The following is an 18,706-nucleotide window of genomic DNA, read 5'->3' as shown; positions in this document are numbered from 1 at the left end:
AACAGACACAGGGGTTGAAATGTGAAGGAACAGCCATGATTCAGAGAAATACACAATACTATGAACAGCTTTCTAATATTATTAATAAAAGACACACTGGGTTTAAAAGACACAAGTCTCAGCAGACAAGGCTGTAAACAGAATACAGGCGTCTGAGAAAAGATCAGTTGATAACAAAGTTTTAAACAAGCTTTGAAATGGGAATTAGTTAAATATTCTAAAACAATGAAAGATTGAAGCAAACCATTGGTGTTTCCGAAGGTCTAGAGTTTGGAGGTAACACAATGAAAATGCTCAGTTTAAAGTGTGAAGAGCTAACACAATAAAACAGAAACACAAACATTAAAAGAGGCATGTGCCTTTGAAACATGACATCAAGTAAAGAAACAACTGCTGGGCAAATCGTTTTATGTTAAACTTGGATGACAGGAAACACGATTAAATATGCAACCAATTGAGATAGCTAGAAAACAAGTAAACACACAGTTAAAGTGTTTTCAATTTACATATAGTAAAAACCATACCAGCAAGAAGGCTTGGAAAATATGACTTCAATAGATGACACCAAGCAATTACATTGTTTTTGTATTGAACTTGGAATAACACGGAGTCACAACATCTGATAATAAGAATTACATCAAGGAGATAAATCGAAAGTAGCTATTTTATGATACGTATTTGAAACACCTGAACAAGAGACAGATGTCTAGAGCAACAGCTGAAATGAGGGTAAAGAATAGAAGCATTCAAAAGAGAGAATGAATAAGACAATTAGCTGACATCAGCAGAGAACATCAAAGAAGAAACCAATGCCAAAAGGCTATAAAAATAAGACCTTTTTTAACAGAAGTCAGAACATGCTGAACGGGCAGGGCATTTCTCAACTTTCCAGAGGCATCTCTGTAAGTCTTTAACTATGAGTCTTGGGAAGTCAGATTGATTTTGATGGATGTTCTGGATTTAGAAATAAGTAAGAAATAAGAAATGTAACAAAGTAAAGATTTGAGAATAAGGATCTCTGAGAAATAAGAAATGTAAGCTAATTGTACTTTGAATTGTTAATGTTGCGACTGATTCAACAGATGTTAACTGAATGTTGGCTCTTAAATAAAACAATATATATTTAGAATTGTCTCAAAGAGTAATTCTGTATTGACTCACGAACCCACAAATTCTGTACACTCTTTTGTAAGGAGTTGCAGAATTCTGGGGGGGGTATTCCGGACCCTTATAATATCCGGAAGGTTACAGTCTAGTTAAACTTATTAAAAGTACTATCCTGAGGACGGTAACATCTTTAGTCGTTCCTTTCCTTTAGGGAGAGATAGCCTGAACCTTTAGACCCACTTAAGCGTCTTATGGAATTCGGCTATCTCTAACTTAAGTTGAAGGTGAACGTCTGAGAAATATGCCTGATCTGGGATAGCCCAAAAGGGCTAGGACTGTAATTATCCCTTCAGAAAGATAATAAAATGTCAGAGTTAACTACCAGTAATGCCACTTGGTGCAACAACATATTGGGCTGAATTTTCCCAGCCCTGAGGAGGCGGGTTTGGAGGCGGGACTGCTGGGAAAATTTGGGAGCGGGTCCCAACCCCGCTCCCAACCTGCCTCCGAACCATCTTCCCGGGAGGCGGGTCCCCAACTCGCGCAGGGATCTGTCTCCTAGCGGCGGGAAGGCAGTTAAGAGGCAGTTAAGAGGCTTTTCCCCATTTTCAGCCTGCTGATGCGGCCTTCCCGACGGCGGGAAACCCTGCCAGAGTCAGCGAGGCGAGCTGTGGGTCTGCTGCAGTGTAAATGTGCAAATGACAGCTGCAGAGGTAGTGTGATAGGTGCAATGGTGAACAGGTAAGTATGACAGGTGAGAGAATGTAATGAGAAATATTTTTATTCTGTTTATATGTATCTGCAGGTGACAAGGTTTGATGTTTCTGCGAAGCCTCATCTGATCGGGAGAATTGACAGATGGCTTCTGCAATCTCACATGCAGCTACCATCTGTTTTCTCCTAAGGAGAGAGTCATTGGTGAGCCTGGGTACAAGGGCTCACCTTTGGACAGTGATTGTCAGTGTTTGACAGCACCTCAATGCTGTCAAACACTGACAATTCATCTGTCAAAAAATTATGGGGCCCATCACTTTAACAAAACCAGCAGATGACGCGTGCACTGACGTCATCTGACACCGGCTTTCCCTTAATTGGCCGGCAAGCCCGCAGGGCGGGCTTAACAAGGTCAATCAGGGGAAAACAGCGGCAGGTCGTCAGAGGTCGCTGGGGGCGGGACTAGAACCCGGAAACCAGCAGTCCCGCCCCCAATGCATCTCCTCAGGCAAGATCCCGGCCATTGGTTCAGAGGTATTGTTCTTAAATAAATGGTGAAATTGCGGAACTCAAAAGGCCCAATTTTAAGCCAGAGTGGAAATCGGTTTGAGGCACATGCTAAACCTCCCTGATAGCATGAGGTCCAGGTTATTGTAACTCCTCAGCCTCATCTGCATCAATTGCCTGTCCGAAATGGGCAGGACATAGCCACTGTCCAGGACTGAAGGAACAGTCACCGGCACTCAGGTAGGTCAAGGGGAGGGGGTTGTGGGAGGGTCTCACGTTTGGAAGGGGAGTAGGGAGGGGAGAGCCTGGGGCAGGAGAGGCCTAATCTTTCCTTGTGAGGCTTGGCGGAGCAGTCTTACTCCTCTTGGCCACACAGGAAAGTTAAAAAAAAGTTTTTTAAAAACTTACCTGTATGGGTACCTTCTAGGCCTGGCTCCTCTTCCCGCTATCTTCATCTGGTTGGAAAGCCACAACAGCTTCACTGCCCAGCTGAGCTTAAATGCCCGCGTGCCCGGTTTCCAAGAAATAGGTAGGGTTAAAATCCCCTGTAATGTGCCAGCTTTCAGCCTGAAGCACTGTTACTGACAGTACTCCCATGTCACAATCACACTATTCTAATTATGGCTGCATCTCGTGAATGTATACACACATGCAAAGACAGGCTGTGAAGACACCCAGAAAAGTATGGAAATCAATAAATTTATCTCACCTCTATCTTTAGTGTCTTCTCGCTCAAGTATATGTGGTAAACGGAACCGAGTGTGTATTTTTAACTTACTGCTTCCGCCTCTCAAATTTCTGCTTCTCGCTTTGTCCTTACTATTATTGCTTAGCTTTCTCTCTTTTCTTTCTATTTCCCTTTACTTCCCAGCTGAGTTCTGGAGCCTTGAGCTAGTAAGCTGTGTGGACACACTTCAGTAAATGGGAGCATGTACGCACTGAGATTTTCTGAAAAGATCCACAATTTTATTTTCCCCTTGCCATTCCCATTCCTCCCAAGAAACTCCACATCCATTTGTGAAATGCGCTGATAAGCATTCAGAGGGCAATATCTACTTTTGGATTGGTACTCCTATAGAGATGAGAGCACTATATTGATCAAACCACATCTTTGTCAAATGGGAAGTCCAGGTTATATAGACACATAGCTCGCTCAAGGCTATTAAAGACAAAGTACTGAGAGACAACCCACTCTGCCACTTGGTGCCAGTCGTGTTTCCCCAGGATCCATTCTACATCATTACACCTATCGCCGTGACTGACACAGCAGGATTAAGAAATCAGCTTCATATTATATAAGGTACTCTTGTGAGAAACATTTCAAAATAAGGAATCTTTGTGTCTAATTACTACTAATACCAAGTTGTTTTTTTCCCAACAAACATATTTCAGATCCACTCCTTTAATACATATTCTGCATATAAATAACAGGGAGCTGAACTCACCTTGAGCAGCCATAAATAGAGCTCCTTAACTGAAAAGTATCTGTGAAAAACGAAAGAAAAAAATTAAGATGGCTGAAGTAAGATATTAAAATTGAGCATAACAGGGCATGTTTAGTAGAACGCAATTGCAGCCACATAATGTTTAAAGATGAAATGTACTAATTATTCGTATGTTTAATTGCAGAAATGACCATACCAGTTTAGAGAGATGAAACTTACAAAAAGAGACACTGACATAACCCTTTCCTGGAAAACGAAACTTAGTAGTGGCCAAGAGAGAGAATGACTCATTTCTCAGAAATCACATGTCCTGATGACTCATTTCCAAGAAATCAGAGGGTCTACAGGCCCCTGCAGTGAAAAGTGAAACTTATGTTATAGGTTATTTTGTATAAGTTAGACCCTCTGAGTTAGTGATTAATGTATAAACTTTTAAATCGATTGGATCTCTGAAGTAGGAGGTCTTGCAAAATGTGTATAACTGTGAATCTCAAGAGGTTCGGTGGAGTTGGAGCCTTGTGTGGGGACGCAAGAGCATTATCTCCCCAGGCCTGAATAAACCATTTTGACTTCAATTATTGGGTCTGTCTTTCTTACAACAAGCCAGTGACGTCGACCATGTATATCACTTGGTCCGCACTTTGGGGGCTTACATCAATGGCAAACTATAATTTGATAAACAAGACTAATAATTATAAACATTTGTTACCTATTTTTCTACTACCCAATTTAAGAATCAAAATCTACCAAAAATCATAACTCCAGTTAGAAGTACGAATAAGTCACAAATCGTTGCACTAGTATAAGCAATAGGGTACTATGGGCTGGATTTTCTTTACCTGTCCCAGCAGGGACAGGCCAGGACTTCCACCCTAACCCTAAACCCATTTTCTGAATTGGAGTTCGCTAAGCAAGCAGGACAGGCTACCTACGAGATTCCCAGCAGTTAGCAGGAGCCCAAGGCGGCTCCTGAGTAATATTTTGGTGGTGCAGCAATAGAAGAGGCAGAACAAGGTAAAAAGGAGGGCAGAAGAGCCCCAAAGATGAGAGAGACAGGCAGTCTTTTAGGTCTCAGTCAGGAATGAGACCTAAAAAAGGTAGGTGGCCTAATGGTAGTGTGTCTACTACAGGACCCTCCCCTTCCCTAAAAAGGGCACCAGCAGCCCTTTTGCCACTGCCTTAGAGGTTTCCAGCAACCCCTTCCTGGCAGTCTCCAGAGCGGAAGTGGCACAGGCAGAAGGATGAAATGTCAGGTTCACTCGCCAGTCACAATTTACATGCAGTGGGCAGGGAAGGGAAGGGATGGCCATCCTCGTAGAGGTGAGGGCAGAGTGTGGGGGGAGGAAATTTAATGGTAACTTTCTAAAGGGAATTTAATATATACTTGAAAAGGGAAAATTTGCAGTTGCCATGGGGAAAGAGAAGGGGAGTGGACTAATTGGATAGCACTTTCAAACAACTGGCATATGCACGATGGGTTGAATGGCCTCCTACTGCATATAACATTCTGTGATTTCGGGCAGGATAGCAGAGGAAAATCCAGGCGTTTTGGCCTTTACAACTCACTAAAAATGTTATGGGAAAATGAATGATTATTATGTTTATTAATTTTGTGCAAACTTGTGCCATTTATAGTTTTCATATTTCTTCAAAGAGGATTACATTGACCTTGGTAACAAAAATATCATTTTGTCCAATATAAAGTCTGGATATAGTTTATATAATGCATGTGATTTCCTGATCTATTAAGATATAGATTACAATGTTGCATAACTATTCAAAATGAGGAAACTCAATTTAGATAGGTTGCTGGCAAATTATCTCATTACAGTGAAGCAATCAGGCAAGTCTTTGTAGTTTTCTCAATGATCAATCTTGAATGTCTTGAACCTCAAATGGGTGGGGGTGGGGCGGGTGGGGGTTGCAGGAAGCAATTTTTGAATCAAGCTCGATGCCAGCGTTTAATTAAGTGGGCCCCACCTCCAGACTGGGTGACAGGAATCCAGAGAAAGAACAGGCAAGTTTGATGTTTAAACTTAAAAAGAAATATTGGAACAGTTAAATTATGTATATATAATAATCTTTAGAAATAATGTAGAAACTAAAACAGTAAAATAAGTAAGAGTAAAAAATATAGGCAAAAGACAGGAAAAAAAGAAAAGATGAGGAAAGCAGAAATGTTTAAAACATTCAATTTTATTTAAATTTTAAATGCTTATGTTAGGAGTATGGGTTAATTTTACAGCAATGCATTCCTGACATTACAATAGCAACATTTGTTTTTCATCATAAGGAGGTTAAAAATCACAAATAAGGTGGCTAACCTAGGAAAACTAGAATTTTCTGTAGATGCTGGCAAACTACAGGTTAATAATGCCAAAATGACTGATAATGAGAAACCTTTCTAAGTTTACATCATTTAAAAGGTCAAATTCCTCTCTCAAAGAAATGATTGAAGAGAGTTAGAAAGTCCTTATCAGGATAATGAATGAGCTTGTTTAGTTTCTCAGACAGATACAAAAGGGAGTCACGTTCCATTGATCGTACCAAGTCTCAATAATTAAATGATTTTAGCAGAGCAATGATAAAAGAAAAAGACCATTAAATAAAGGCTCAACATTCTTTTAATGAGGAAAAAAAAGTTAGAAAGGACCTTACCAATTAGAACAAGCTTGCTCGTCAAAATCTTTAAAAAATCCCCCCACTAAGGATAAGGAGATTTAGATTACATTCTAAAATCCTTAAATAGATTTTATAACCACAAGAAAGGAATGCTGACCAAATGGCCCACTAGACAATCTATCAAAAGTTCACCTATAGAAGTTAAGAACATCTAAAATACATACTAAATTTCTGTATTGTATTGAGATGACGTGGTCTTCAATCCTGCAGCTTTAATTCTACATATTAATGTATTGGAAAAAGAATTAACTATGCATTTTCCATCCTGAATCAACATCTTTGAACAGCTTTCCCATCACAATAAATCAGACAATGAAACAAAACTCTTTAAGGAGAACAAAGAGACCATAACTGCACCAGGGTTAGAAGCAATGAAAATTGGTCTACAACATAGCAAACAAAGAGACATTCTTTTAACTATCACATTTTATCTAGAACAAAAACAAACGATTAAATCATGACATAACCAACAGCACTTACAAACTATTTACCCTGGTGCTTACCCTTAGTGGCTATCCTGTAAGTACTCTTACCTACTCTTGTGTTTCTACAAAATGCAACCGGAGCGGCAGCATCATATGAGGGGGATGGCTGCTGAGAATCTGAAGAGAGCAGTTCAGATGTCCTCCTGCGATGCCCTAGAGAGGCCGTGATGCCTCTGCCTCAGACTGCAACATCTCAGCATGGGCTTGAGCAGTCTGGGCCGGCTGGCTGACAGGCAACTGCAAGAGCAATGGTGGAGTGGCGGAGGAGGAAGCAGGAATGCTGCCATCTGGGCATCTGTTCAGCCAGCCCAGTGATCTGCTGGAGGACAGATCTGTGGGCATCGGAGACACTCTGCAAGCCCCTTTCAACCGAAGAGCCCAGAGCCACCAGGCAGCTGCCTGAGCTTCCAGTGCAGCACATTGCCGTTCCATGGAAGATGCTAGTAGTGCAATGGAAGCTGTTTGGCATTCCATGGAAGCTGCTACGTCTACAATCAAAACTGCAACCTCAGTCATCAGACACTGCTTGGTGTTGAGCTCCACAGGTTGCTGGATGGAATTGGCCTGCCTCTCCACACTGGAGAGGATGGGTTCCAGGCTCTGCATCAAGCCACGGGCCAAGCTGAAGGCAAACTCCTCCATCCCCCTAGCCATGACCCATAAGCTTTCAGGCAGGCTGTCCATTGCACCAAGCATTTGGTTTGTGAAATCCATCAGCCTTCTTCTGAAGCTTGACTCCACAAAGTCCTCATCTGACTCCTCTACAGTAGGACTAGTATACGACCTTGCCCACTGGCAAGGTGGCCCCTGTGGTGTCCCTTCCATCCAGCGTGTGCCCAGTACGTCCCACTGTGAGGATCGGTATTCTCCCCTAGCCTCCAATTTATGTGTGGTGCTGGTCTCTGAGCTGGTGCCTGCGACAGTGGTAGTGATTGATGCAGTGCCTTTTCCTCACTCTCCTCCTTCTCTTCCTCCTGTGGGGGGGAGGGGGGGGGAAGCAGGCAAGGTGGCTCTTCCTCCTCTTCCAGTTCCTCCGGGCGGGGGGGTAGGGGGTGAGGTGGAACTTGCTCCTGGGAGGCTGCAATGATAAAGCTAGAAGGGTTAGGGTGCAGTGCATGTGGCCACTATAGGATGATGTGTGTGATGAGACCATATGGCGCTTGAGGGTGACTATAGGTTTGGGGGAATTAGGGGTCGGGAATAGTTGCGGATATGTAAGGAAGCTGAAGTGGCCACATACCTCTAGGCGATATGTCCCCTGCTCTGCCTGTGGCCAGGGTATCTGCCACTCCCCTCCAGATTACCAGCATCACTATTTCCTCAAGGGAAGTGATCTCATGAAGTCGTGCTTCCCCTCCCCCCAGTCAGGTCCTGCTGGTGCCTGTTGTGAGAGATCTGGTCCTGTAAGAGAAACAGTGGTGAATAACAGTATTGACAGTTGCTTTTGTGTGTATGTGATGTCCCACATGGTTGAAGAGCTGTAAAATGTGGCTGAGGTGTGAGTAGTGCCTGTGAAGGATGCAATATTTTGGGTTATGTAAATGTCAGTGTACAGTTAGATGGCGGATGTAGTGTGTTGAGGTTGTGATGCTGGTGGAGGTGGTGCGGTTATTGAGAAGTGTGTTTGTGAGATGAGGTCTTACCTTGACCACTCGTGTCATATTCGTTAATTTTTTTGTGGCACTGGAGCCATGTCCTGGAGCCAGGGCTCCTGGCTGTGACCTTCTCAGAAATCTCCTCCCACATCCGCCGCATTAATTGCCCCTGTGGGTACAGGACATCCCTCCTCCGCTTTATGTCCTCCACCAGGACCTCCAGTGCCGCCTCTGTGAACCTTCTCCCTCAGTCCCTGAGCCATCCTGATACGGCCGTTGTCTGTCAGCCAGCGCACTCCATGCCTTAAGTGGAAGTGCGTGCGTGGAGGGAACATATACCACTCCACGAAAATTGCTCCTAATCAGCGCTTGAGTGCTAAAGGTACAGGTCTCCGGTTTAGCGCCTCCAGGTATGTTTAAATCATGGTAATCAGCAATTAGTCCCAAAATTGCAGGCTAAAACCCGACTTTTAAACAAGCGTGTCTTATTAGCATAGCACCCACTTAGCGCTTGTTTTCACCCTTGCCCCAAAATAACCCCCCTGGTCTTTTGCTGCGATTGTTTTTATGCATAGTAACTCAGAGCCAAATTTACAAATCTTACCAGAAAATAATTGTCTAGACACAAAGGCCCCGATTTTCAACTTGTGTGGGAAATGGTCGGGTTTCCCCGAATGTGGGGTTTCTGACACATATAAAAAAGTGTCAGCCAGCTCCACACAATTTCCCCTCAAGTGGCCAATTAATTCCCAGCATGTGGGAAGCCTTGCTAATTGTCCAATTCGAGTCAGAAATCCCCACAGTATGATGTCATCATTCGTGGTGCTTTCAAGGTCCATAGCAAGCACTGCATCCTCTGAAGGCTTCCAAACGAACCATACAGGATGGCAGAGGAGCCTGCAGCAGCTGTGGCTAGTGCCAGACACCGAGCTGTCTCCAAATTCGACGAGGCTTCACTGCAGGCATTATTGGATGGGGTTAGGGCCCACAGGGAGGTCCTCTTCCCTAGGTCAGGGAGGAAGAGGCCTCCCACTGAGACCAAGTCTGCATGGATGCAGGTGGCAGCACATGCCAACTCGCTGGGAGTCACCAGAAGAACCTTGGCATTACATCTCTAGCTCCTTCCTTTACTCCCCCACAGTACCATCCAGAGCCCCCGTCCTCACTGTGGAGGAGGAAGAGGCTGTGCAGCCAGACTTCTCAGAGGAAGCTCCAACCTCTGAGGGTGCAGCATCAGCAGAAGTAAGCGCACCCAGCACCAGCGCAGACACTCACACCTCGGGGGGACCTTCGGGACATAGAGTAGTGTTGTCACCTGCTGTTTCACAGCTCACAAGTGAGCCTCAGCAGATTCTGGAGACAGGGACAGTAGTGGAGTGTCCTCGTCGGAGGGCACAGGACTCTGCCAGTTCAGCTCAGCTGCGCTGCATGTCGACCCTCTGCCTCTGGTTCCATCCGCAAGAAAAGAGGTGATGGATCTCCATGCACAGATGCAGGAGTCTCTGGCAGGTTTTGTCTCCAGGGTCACTGAGTGTGGAGCGAATGAAGGAGTCCATAGCGACCATGAGCAGAGCCTTTGTGGAGTCATTGGCGCATGAACGCATCACCATGGAAAGGTTGGCAACCTCCATGGAGGAGATAACTCGCCAGGGTACGGAAAACATGGTGAGTGCTCATAAGAGAATGACATCTCTTGAGGAGCGTTGGCCATCTGTTGAACAGAGAAACCAGATCTTCATGGAAGTCCTTCTGAGTAGGACTGCCAGTGCAGAAACGGGTCCCACTGGCCCCCTAAAGCGCAGCAAGGTGTTCTCAAGCCACTTCCAAGCGCTGGCCCCTTCTGGCCTGTGCAGCTTCAAGTGAGTGAGCAGCAGCCTGGTGCTCCTGTTGCTGATCCTGCTGTTCCTGGTTCTGCGGCTGCCACCTCTGCTGCTGGAGATCCTCGAATGGCAAGAAGGGAAGGAAAAAGGCGTCTCATGCATCTCGTAGATGCCTCCGCTGAGGAAGCGCTGAGTGAGGGTGGCGAGAGGGGCTTCCCAGGAGATCGCATTGGAGAAGTGTGTGAGGCTCCAACCTTCCACAGCTGTGCCTAAGCCTTGAAGAAGTAGCCCCAAACCTACAACAACAAGGTCCTTCAACATACAAGTGCTGTCCCTTTAAATCGCAGCTTCTCCGATTGACCTGCAGCTGCAAGCAAGCAAGCCGGCAAGCTTCACGCCAGGTCTCAGCAGCGGGGTTCCCCGCAGGCGTGTTTCAGGTGGGGAAAGCCCCAAATTCGCAACGGCCCTGGAAAATCTTCCTCAACAAGGTGATAATTGGTGATTAGTGTTCTGACGACCAGTCCCGCCAGCGGCAGCCGGGACTGAAGCGGGTGACGGAGAAACGGCGGTCCGAAAGTCGGATGGGGCGGGGAATCAGGCGGGTGGGGGTCCCGACCCGCTTTTTCCGCGATTTTCGGCCCCCGGCCACATGAAAAGCCACCCAACGGCTGCCAGAAAATTGACCCCAAAGTATAGATATTGGCCCAGAAATTCTGACAGGAAGAGCTGTCAAATCTATGAATAGAATTCAGCCCCAAAACATCACTAAAACTTCAAATAATTTTTTTTTTTTTAAATCACATTTTTAAAATAACTATAAATTACACAAAATAACTATTTTAAACAATAATTTAAATTTTTGAAAAAATTAATTACAGTTTCTAACGGGGCTAAAAATAAACTTACCTTTCTTTAAAGTATTTAAAAATAATAAACCTGTGGAAAAAATGTTTTCATTTAACTTAATTCACCACTTACCTTGTTAAAAAGCAGGCCCTGCGACTGCTTTTTACAAGCGTAGCTCCTGGAGACTTACCCTCCCGGAGAAAGCTGCAAAAAAAAACGGAAGTGCCAGGCGCACGCGTTCGACCTGGGAACCCCTTCCTTTCAGGGAACAGAAGTTTTGGTTTCCCGCGCAGTGCATGCGCGAAACCGACACTTTCGTTGGGCCTACGCGTGAGTATCCAGCGCGTACTCACCCGTGGGGACCCGAATTTCTGGCCCAATATTACTTTTGATCACATATCTCCCTTCACACTTCAAGGTTACTTGATGAAGGAGCCAACATGTTCCATCTTATAATCGAATTCCCCCTTTATCTTATACCATTACTGTCAAGTAAATAGGTGCTGAGATCTGCTCAAAGATCATTTCCACAGCACCACCAGAGACAGTGTTATCCTTGATGGAAAATATAAATGGCTGCTAGAGGTATGGGTGCGGCACCAGCCCGTACAGGCCAGGGATATGACTTTCCCAATTGTTCACTTATACAAATAAATCTTGTCCAGCATCCAGAAATCAAATTGTGAATTATAACTTGCAACAACTGCAATTCTTGATATTGGCATTTCCTTCAGTATAGTTTTCCACTGGGTTCATACCTATGTAAAAATGACTGGCTCCTCAATGCCCTCAGTAAGGGATATTTTGACACTTAGGGGTCGATTTTCCTGGAGCCGTCAGGCGGGGTTTCAGGCATGTGGGGGGGGGGAGAAATCACAAAAATAGGAGGTCGCGACCCCACCCCCCGCCTGATTCCCCACCCCGTCCGACTTTCACCCCAGCATTTCAATGCGACCCAAATCAGTCTCGCCCGCAGCAGGCGGGACTGGTCGTCGGGAGCCAATAATTGGCATCTATAATGCCATTTTAAGGGGCCCTTGCAATTTTCAGTCTTTCCCCACGTAAAACACGCCTGGTGGGAGACACCGCTGTTGAAACCTGGCGTGAACAATGTCGGCTTGCTTACTTTCAGCTGCAGGTCAATCAGGAAAGAAGAGATTTAATCAGACAGCATTTGTAGGTTGCAGGACCTTGTTGTTTCAGGCTTGGGGCAACTTGTTCCAGGCTTAGGCACAGCGGTGGAAGGTTTGAGCCTCACACACTTCTCCAATGTGAGCCCCTGGGAAGCACCTCTCGGCACCCTCACTCAGCGCTTCCTCAACGGAGACATCTACCAGAAGTATGGGAGGCCTTTTTTCCCTTCCCTTCATGCCATTAGAGGATCTCCAGCAGCAGAGGCGTCAGCAGCAGAACCAGGAACAGCAGCATCAGCAGCAGGAGCGCCAGGCTGCTGCTCACTCACCTGAAGCTGCACAGGCCAGAAGGGGCCAGCGCTTGGATGTGGCTTGAGAGCACCTTGCTGCAAATCAGGGGGCCATGGGGACCCGTATCTGCACTGGCAGTCCTACTCAGAAGGAGTTCCATGAAAGTATGGTTTCTCTGTTCAATAGATGCCCATCGCTCCTCAAGAGATGTCATTCTATTATGAGCACTCACCATGTTTTCCATACCCTGGTGACTTTTCTCCTCCATGGAGAGTGTCAATCTTTCCATGGTGATGCGTTCATGTGCCATTGACTACGCAAAGGCTCAGCTCATCTTCGCTATGGACTCCTCCATTTGCTCCACACTCGCAGCGACCCTGGAGACAAAACCTGCCAGAGACTCCTGCATCTATACATGGAGATCCATCACCTCTTCACCTGCGGATGGACCCAGAGGCAGAGGGTCGACATGCAACTAAGCTGAGCTGGCAGAGTCCTGCGCCCTCCGACGAGGACACTCCACTGCTGTCCCTGTCTCCACAATCTGCTGATGCTCACTTGTGAGCTGTGAAACACCAGGTGACAACACTACTCTATGTCCCGAAGGTCCCCCCGATGTGTGAGTGTCTGCGCTGGTGCTGGGTGCGCTTACTTCTGCTGACGCTGCAGCCCTCAGAGGTTGGCGCTCCTTCTGAGGAGTCTGGCTGCACAGCCTCTTCCTCCTCCACAGTGGGGACGGGGGCTCTGGATGGTACTGTGGGGGAGTAAAGGAAGGAGTTAGAGATGTAATGCCAAGGTTCTTCTGGTGACTCCCAGCAAGTTGACGTGCTGACACCTGCATCCATGCAGACTTGGTCTCAGTGGGAGGCCTCTTCCTCCCTGACCTAGGGAAGAGGACCTCCCTGTGGGCCCTAACCCCATCCAATAATGCCTGCAGTGAAGCCTCGTTGAATTTGGAGGCAGCTCGGGGTCTGGCACTAGCCACAGCTGCTGCAGGCTCCACTGCCATCCTGTATGGATCGTTTGGAAGCCTTCAGAGGATGCAGTGCTTGCTGTGGACCTTGAAAACACCACGAATGATGACATCATACTGTGGGGCTTTCTGACTGGAGATAGTCAATTAGCAAGGGTTCCCACACGCTGGAAATGAATTGGCCAATTAAGGGAAAATTGCATTGATGTGGCAGACCCATTTAGATTCGTGTGGGAACCCCGATATTTGGGGAACCCGCCAATTCCCCGCACCTGCGGGAAAATCGACCCCTTAAAGTAGTTTTTGTGATGTTCACAAATAACTGTTCTGTCCCAATGCATCTATAATAGAAAAGATACCCTTCCAGTTCACTATTTCTAGTCCAATTTAACAGAGGGTAAGCAACACATTGGCCCAGAAATTTGGGTCTCCACGGGTGAGTACGCACGGGGTACTCACCCGTAGGCTCGATGGAAGTGCCGGTTTCCTGCATGCACTGCGCATGCGCAGGAAACCGGCAATTCCGTTCCTCTGAACGAAGGGGTTCAGAGGTCGAACGCGTGCGCAGGAGGGGCTGCGCGTGCGCATCAAACTTCGGTCTTTTTTACAGGTTTTCCCAGGAACGTAAGCCTGCAGAATTTAGAAATATAAAAAGCAGGCGTAAGGCCTGCTTTTTGAAAGGTAAGTGGTGAATTAATTAAAATTAAAACATTTTTTCCACAGGTTTATTATTTTTAAATACTTTAAAGCAAGGTAAGTTTATTTTTAGCCCCGTTAGAAAATAAAATTATTTTTTTCAAAAATTTTAATTATTGTTTAAAAGTTATTTCATTTAATTTATAGTTTATTTAAAAAATGTGATTTTTAAAAAATTTATTTGAAGATTTAGTGATGTTTTGTAAGAAGAAAGGGGCCATAGTATTTCTAAGTTTGACAGCACTTCCTGTCAGACTTATGAATGGAGCATTCCCTGCTCTGATTGGCTGCCCATGGCCCACGTGATCCCAGGGGACGCATCGAACTAACTGTGCCCCTGGGATATGCAAGCACTGCGCGCCGGCAGCTGGACCAGGCCCCGGATCGGAATTCCACGCGGGCCCATAGCTCAACGGCCGGCGCGCTAGGTAAGTGCAGGTCGGGGGCTTGCACCCGCGGGAAGCCCCCGACCCGAATTTCTGGGCCAATATAAACTCCATCTCCAACAAAGTAAATTAAAACTTTCCTTCATCTGAAAACAAGGCAAGGGGACGGTGTGTGTGGGGAAGAAAGGCAACTCAAAATAGCACAGCACCAGTGTGTTACAGACCTTCACATTTTCCAACTGTCAGTGTTTCAAGGCTTGTTATCCACTTCATGGCATTCGTTGACAATAACACCCAAAGACAGTTCAGAATGCTCTGAAAATATCATTGGCGCGGGCGCAGCTCGGCATGTGCAGAACGTGTGCAGCCAAACAATCAGGGACTTCCCCCACACGATCTTCAACAGGCACAAAGCCACAGGAGTAAGCTGAAAAATAACCTCAAGTAGGCAGGCACCCAGTGGCCATTCAGAGCCTTGGACTGCACAGATGTGGATCACAAAAGTCGCAATATGACACGGGAAGAAAACGAGCCCGTACTGATACCACCATGTGAAAACCACATTTAAATGAGACCATATACCCAATCTCACAACAACAGGGCAGATGACTAATAGCTTGGTCGAAGAGGTAGGTTTTAAGGGGCATCTTAAAAGAGGAAAGAGAAGTGGAGAGGTCTAGGGAGGTACGGCCGCCAATGGTGGTGAGATTAAAATCGGGGAAGATCTAAAGGCCAGAATAGGTCTCGGGGGATTGTAGGGCTGAAGGAGATTACAGAGATAAAGGAGGGGCAAGGCCATGGAGGGATTTGAAAACAAGGATGAGAATTTTAAAATCGAGGCGTTGCTTAACTGGGAGCCAATCTAGGTCAGCAAACACAGGGGAGATGGGTGAGTGGGAATTGGTACCGAGTTAGGACATGGGCAGCAGAGTTTTGGATGACCTCAAGAACATGGGAGGCTGGCCAGGAGTGCATTAGAATAAACAAGTCTAGGAGTGATAAAGGCATGGATGAGGATTCCAACAGCAGATAAGTTGAGGTAAGGGCGGAGACGGGTGATATTACTAAGCTGGAAATGGGCAGTATTAGTGATAGAACTGATATGAGGTAGGAAGCTCAATTCGTGATCAAATATGATATCAAGGTTGTGAACAGACTTCGTCAGCCTTAGACAGTTGCCGGGGAGAGAGATCGAATCAGTGGAAAGGGAACGGAGATTGTGGCGTGAACCGAAGACAATGGCTTCGGTCTTCCCGATATTTAATTGGAGGAAATTTCTACTCATCCATTACTGGATGTTGGACAAGCAGTCTGATAGTATAGAGATGGCGAAGGGGTCGAGAGAGGTGGAGGAGAGGTAGAGCTGAGTATCATCAGCTTACAGGTGAAAACTCACATTGTGTTGCCGCATGATGTCACCGAGGGGGTAAAAGTGTAGATGAGAAATAGGAGAGGGCCAAGCATAGATCCTTGGGGGACACCAGAGGTGACAGTGCGGGACCAGGAACAGAAGCCATTGCAGGTGATTCTATGGTTACGTCTGAAGGATAGGAATGAAACCAGGCGAGTGCAGTCCCATCCAGCTGGACGACGGTGGAGAGATGCTGGAGCAAAATGTTGTGGTCAGCAATGTCAAAGGCTGCAGACAGGTCGAGAAGGGCGACAAGCGATAGATGACCTTTGTCACGGTCAATGAGGATGTCATTTGTGACCTTGATAACAGCAGTTTCAGTACTGTGACAGGGGCGGAAACCCGATTGGAGGGATTCAAACAAGGAGTTCTGGGAAAAATGGGCACGAATTTGGAAGGTGACAACACGTTCAAGAACTTGAGAGGAAAGGTAGGTTAGAGATGGGGGCGATAGTTTGCAAGGATGGAGGGGTCAAGAGTTGTTTTTGTGAGGAGGGGGTGATGACGCCAGATTTGAAGGAAAGGGGGACAATACTGGAGGAGAGAGAACAGTTAACAATATCCACTAACATGGGAGTCAGGAAGGAAAGTTGGGTTGTCAGTTATCTTCTTCTTTCGTATGATAGTAGCAAAGCAAATCAAATGTCAATATCTGAAAGATGGGCATGAATTTGGAAGGCGACAACACGTTCAAAAACTTGAGAGGAAAGGTAGGTTAGAGATGGGGAGATGAGGGGTATACCGGGGGAACAACTGGGGTGAGTGAGTGTAATGATTTTAGTGGGGGGCAAGGGCATCAAAGGTGGGGCAGAGGGTGTGGTTTAGTAAGTCAGTAGTTGCAGCGATGTCATGGAGAATAGTAGGTCAAAGGCAAGTAGTTGGGAATTAGAAAGTGCAGTGGTAAGGGACTTGAGGGAGAGTTTTTCCAGGAGCGGATATGACAAGAAGTGGGTTTAGGAGGGGGAGGGGAATATGGGTAGATAGCGATGTAAGGAAATGGTCGAAGGTTGCCTTATCGGTGATGGTTATGGAGGGGATAGTGAGGCCACGTGAGATGATAAGATTGAGGGGGTGGCCATGTATATGGGTGGAGGAGTTGATATGAAGGGAGAGATTAAGGAAGGAAAAGTGGGCAAAGAACTCAGAGGAGAGGGAGCAAGAAGAGTTGAGATGGAGGCTGAAATTACCAAGGATGAGAAGTCGCTCGGTGCAGAGGCAGAGGGAGGAAAGCAGAGAAGATATATCAGAGAAAATTGGTGTGGTATTTGGGTGGGCGGAACAAAATAAGGATTTTGAAAGAGAAACATGAGGGGTGGAACAAGGCGAGATGCTCGAAGGAGGAGGAGATGTTGCCGGAGGAGTAGAGAGACAGACCGAGGTGTGATTTAGATATAAGGGCTACCCACAGCGGTTTGGGCGTGGAATATGGTGGAAAGTACATTGCAGGTGCCCTTACTATAATCCTCCAAAGCTCTCTTGATTCAGGAACCGTTCCTTTAGATTGGAAAATTACGAATGACGCTCCATTATTTAAGAATGGTGAAAGAGGGAAACCAGGGAATTATAGACGAGTTAGCCGAACATCTGTTGTCGGGAAAATGCTTGAGTCTATAATTAAGGTTAGGTTGACTGAACACCTTGAAAATTTTCAGCTGATCAGAGAGAGCCAGCATGGATTTGTGAAAGGTAGGTCATGCCTGACGAACCTGATTGAATTTTTTGAAGAGGTGACTAAAGTAGTGGACAGGGGAATGTCGATGGATGTTATTTATATGGACTTCCAGAAGGCATTTGATAAAGTCCCTCATAAGAGACTGTTAACTAAGGTTGAATCCCACGGAGTTGAGGGCAAATTATTGGCCTGGTTAGGAAATTAGCTGAGTGGCAGGAGACAGAGAGTAGGGATAATGGGCAGGTCCTCTAATTGGCAGGATGTGACTAGTGGTGTCCCGCAGGGATCTGTGTTGGGGCCTCGACTATTCACAGTATTTTTTAATGACTTGGATAATGGAAAGAAAGCCACATATCCAAATTTGCCGATGACACAAAGATAGGCGGTGTTGTAGGCAGTGTAGATGAAAGCATAAAATTACAAAGAGATATTGATAGTCTAAGTGATTGGGGAAAACTAGCAAATGGATTTCACTGTAGGCAAAAGTGAGATATTCCACTTTGAACCTAAAAAGGATAGAACAGGGTACTTTCTATATGGTGAAAAGCTAAGAACAGTGGTGGTCCAAAGAGACTTGGGGATCCAGGTACTTAGATCATTAAAATGTCACGAACAGGTACAGAAAATAAATCAAAAAGGCTAATGAAATGCTGGCCTTTATATCTAGAGGACTAGAATACAAGGGGTAGAAGTTATGCTGCAGCTATACAAAGCCCTGGATAGACCACACATGGTGTACTGTGAGCAGTTCTGGGCACCACACCTTAGGAAGGATATATTGGCCTTGGAGGGAGTGGAGTGTAGGTTTACCAGAGTGATAACTGGACTCCAAGGGTTAAGTTACGAGGAGAGATTACACAAACTAGGGTTATATTCCCTGGAATTTAGAAGGTTAAGGGGTGATTTGATTGAAGTTTTCAAGATATTAAGAGGAACAGATAAG

The 18,706-nt window shown here is 45.8% G+C and overlaps 1 protein-coding gene across 5 annotated transcripts in view; it reads right to left on the bottom strand.

Moving 5' to 3' along the window:
• Positions 1-18,706, bottom strand: part of LOC147111636 (phospholipid scramblase 2-like) — a 158,126-nt gene that overhangs the window by 73,518 nt on the left and 65,902 nt on the right. For all 5 annotated transcript variants that reach the window (XM_085998720.1, XM_085998724.1, XM_085998722.1 and 2 more), the window contains exon 3: positions 3,774-3,813. In XM_085998720.1, coding sequence (XP_085854846.1) covers positions 3,774-3,786 — 13 coding nt within the window. In that variant the 5' untranslated portion in view covers positions 3,787-3,813. The remainder of the gene's footprint in view (positions 1-3,773; positions 3,814-18,706) is intronic.

Source organism: Somniosus microcephalus, chromosome 10 (assembly GCF_052327205.1).
Source record: "Somniosus microcephalus isolate GS21.2 chromosome 10, FLI_Smic_1.0, whole genome shotgun sequence".
Classification (NCBI taxonomy): Eukaryota; Metazoa; Chordata; class Chondrichthyes; order Squaliformes; family Somniosidae; genus Somniosus; species Somniosus microcephalus.
The sequence above is the reverse complement of the archived record's forward strand: the minus strand, read 5'-3'. Positions and strand labels throughout refer to the sequence as shown.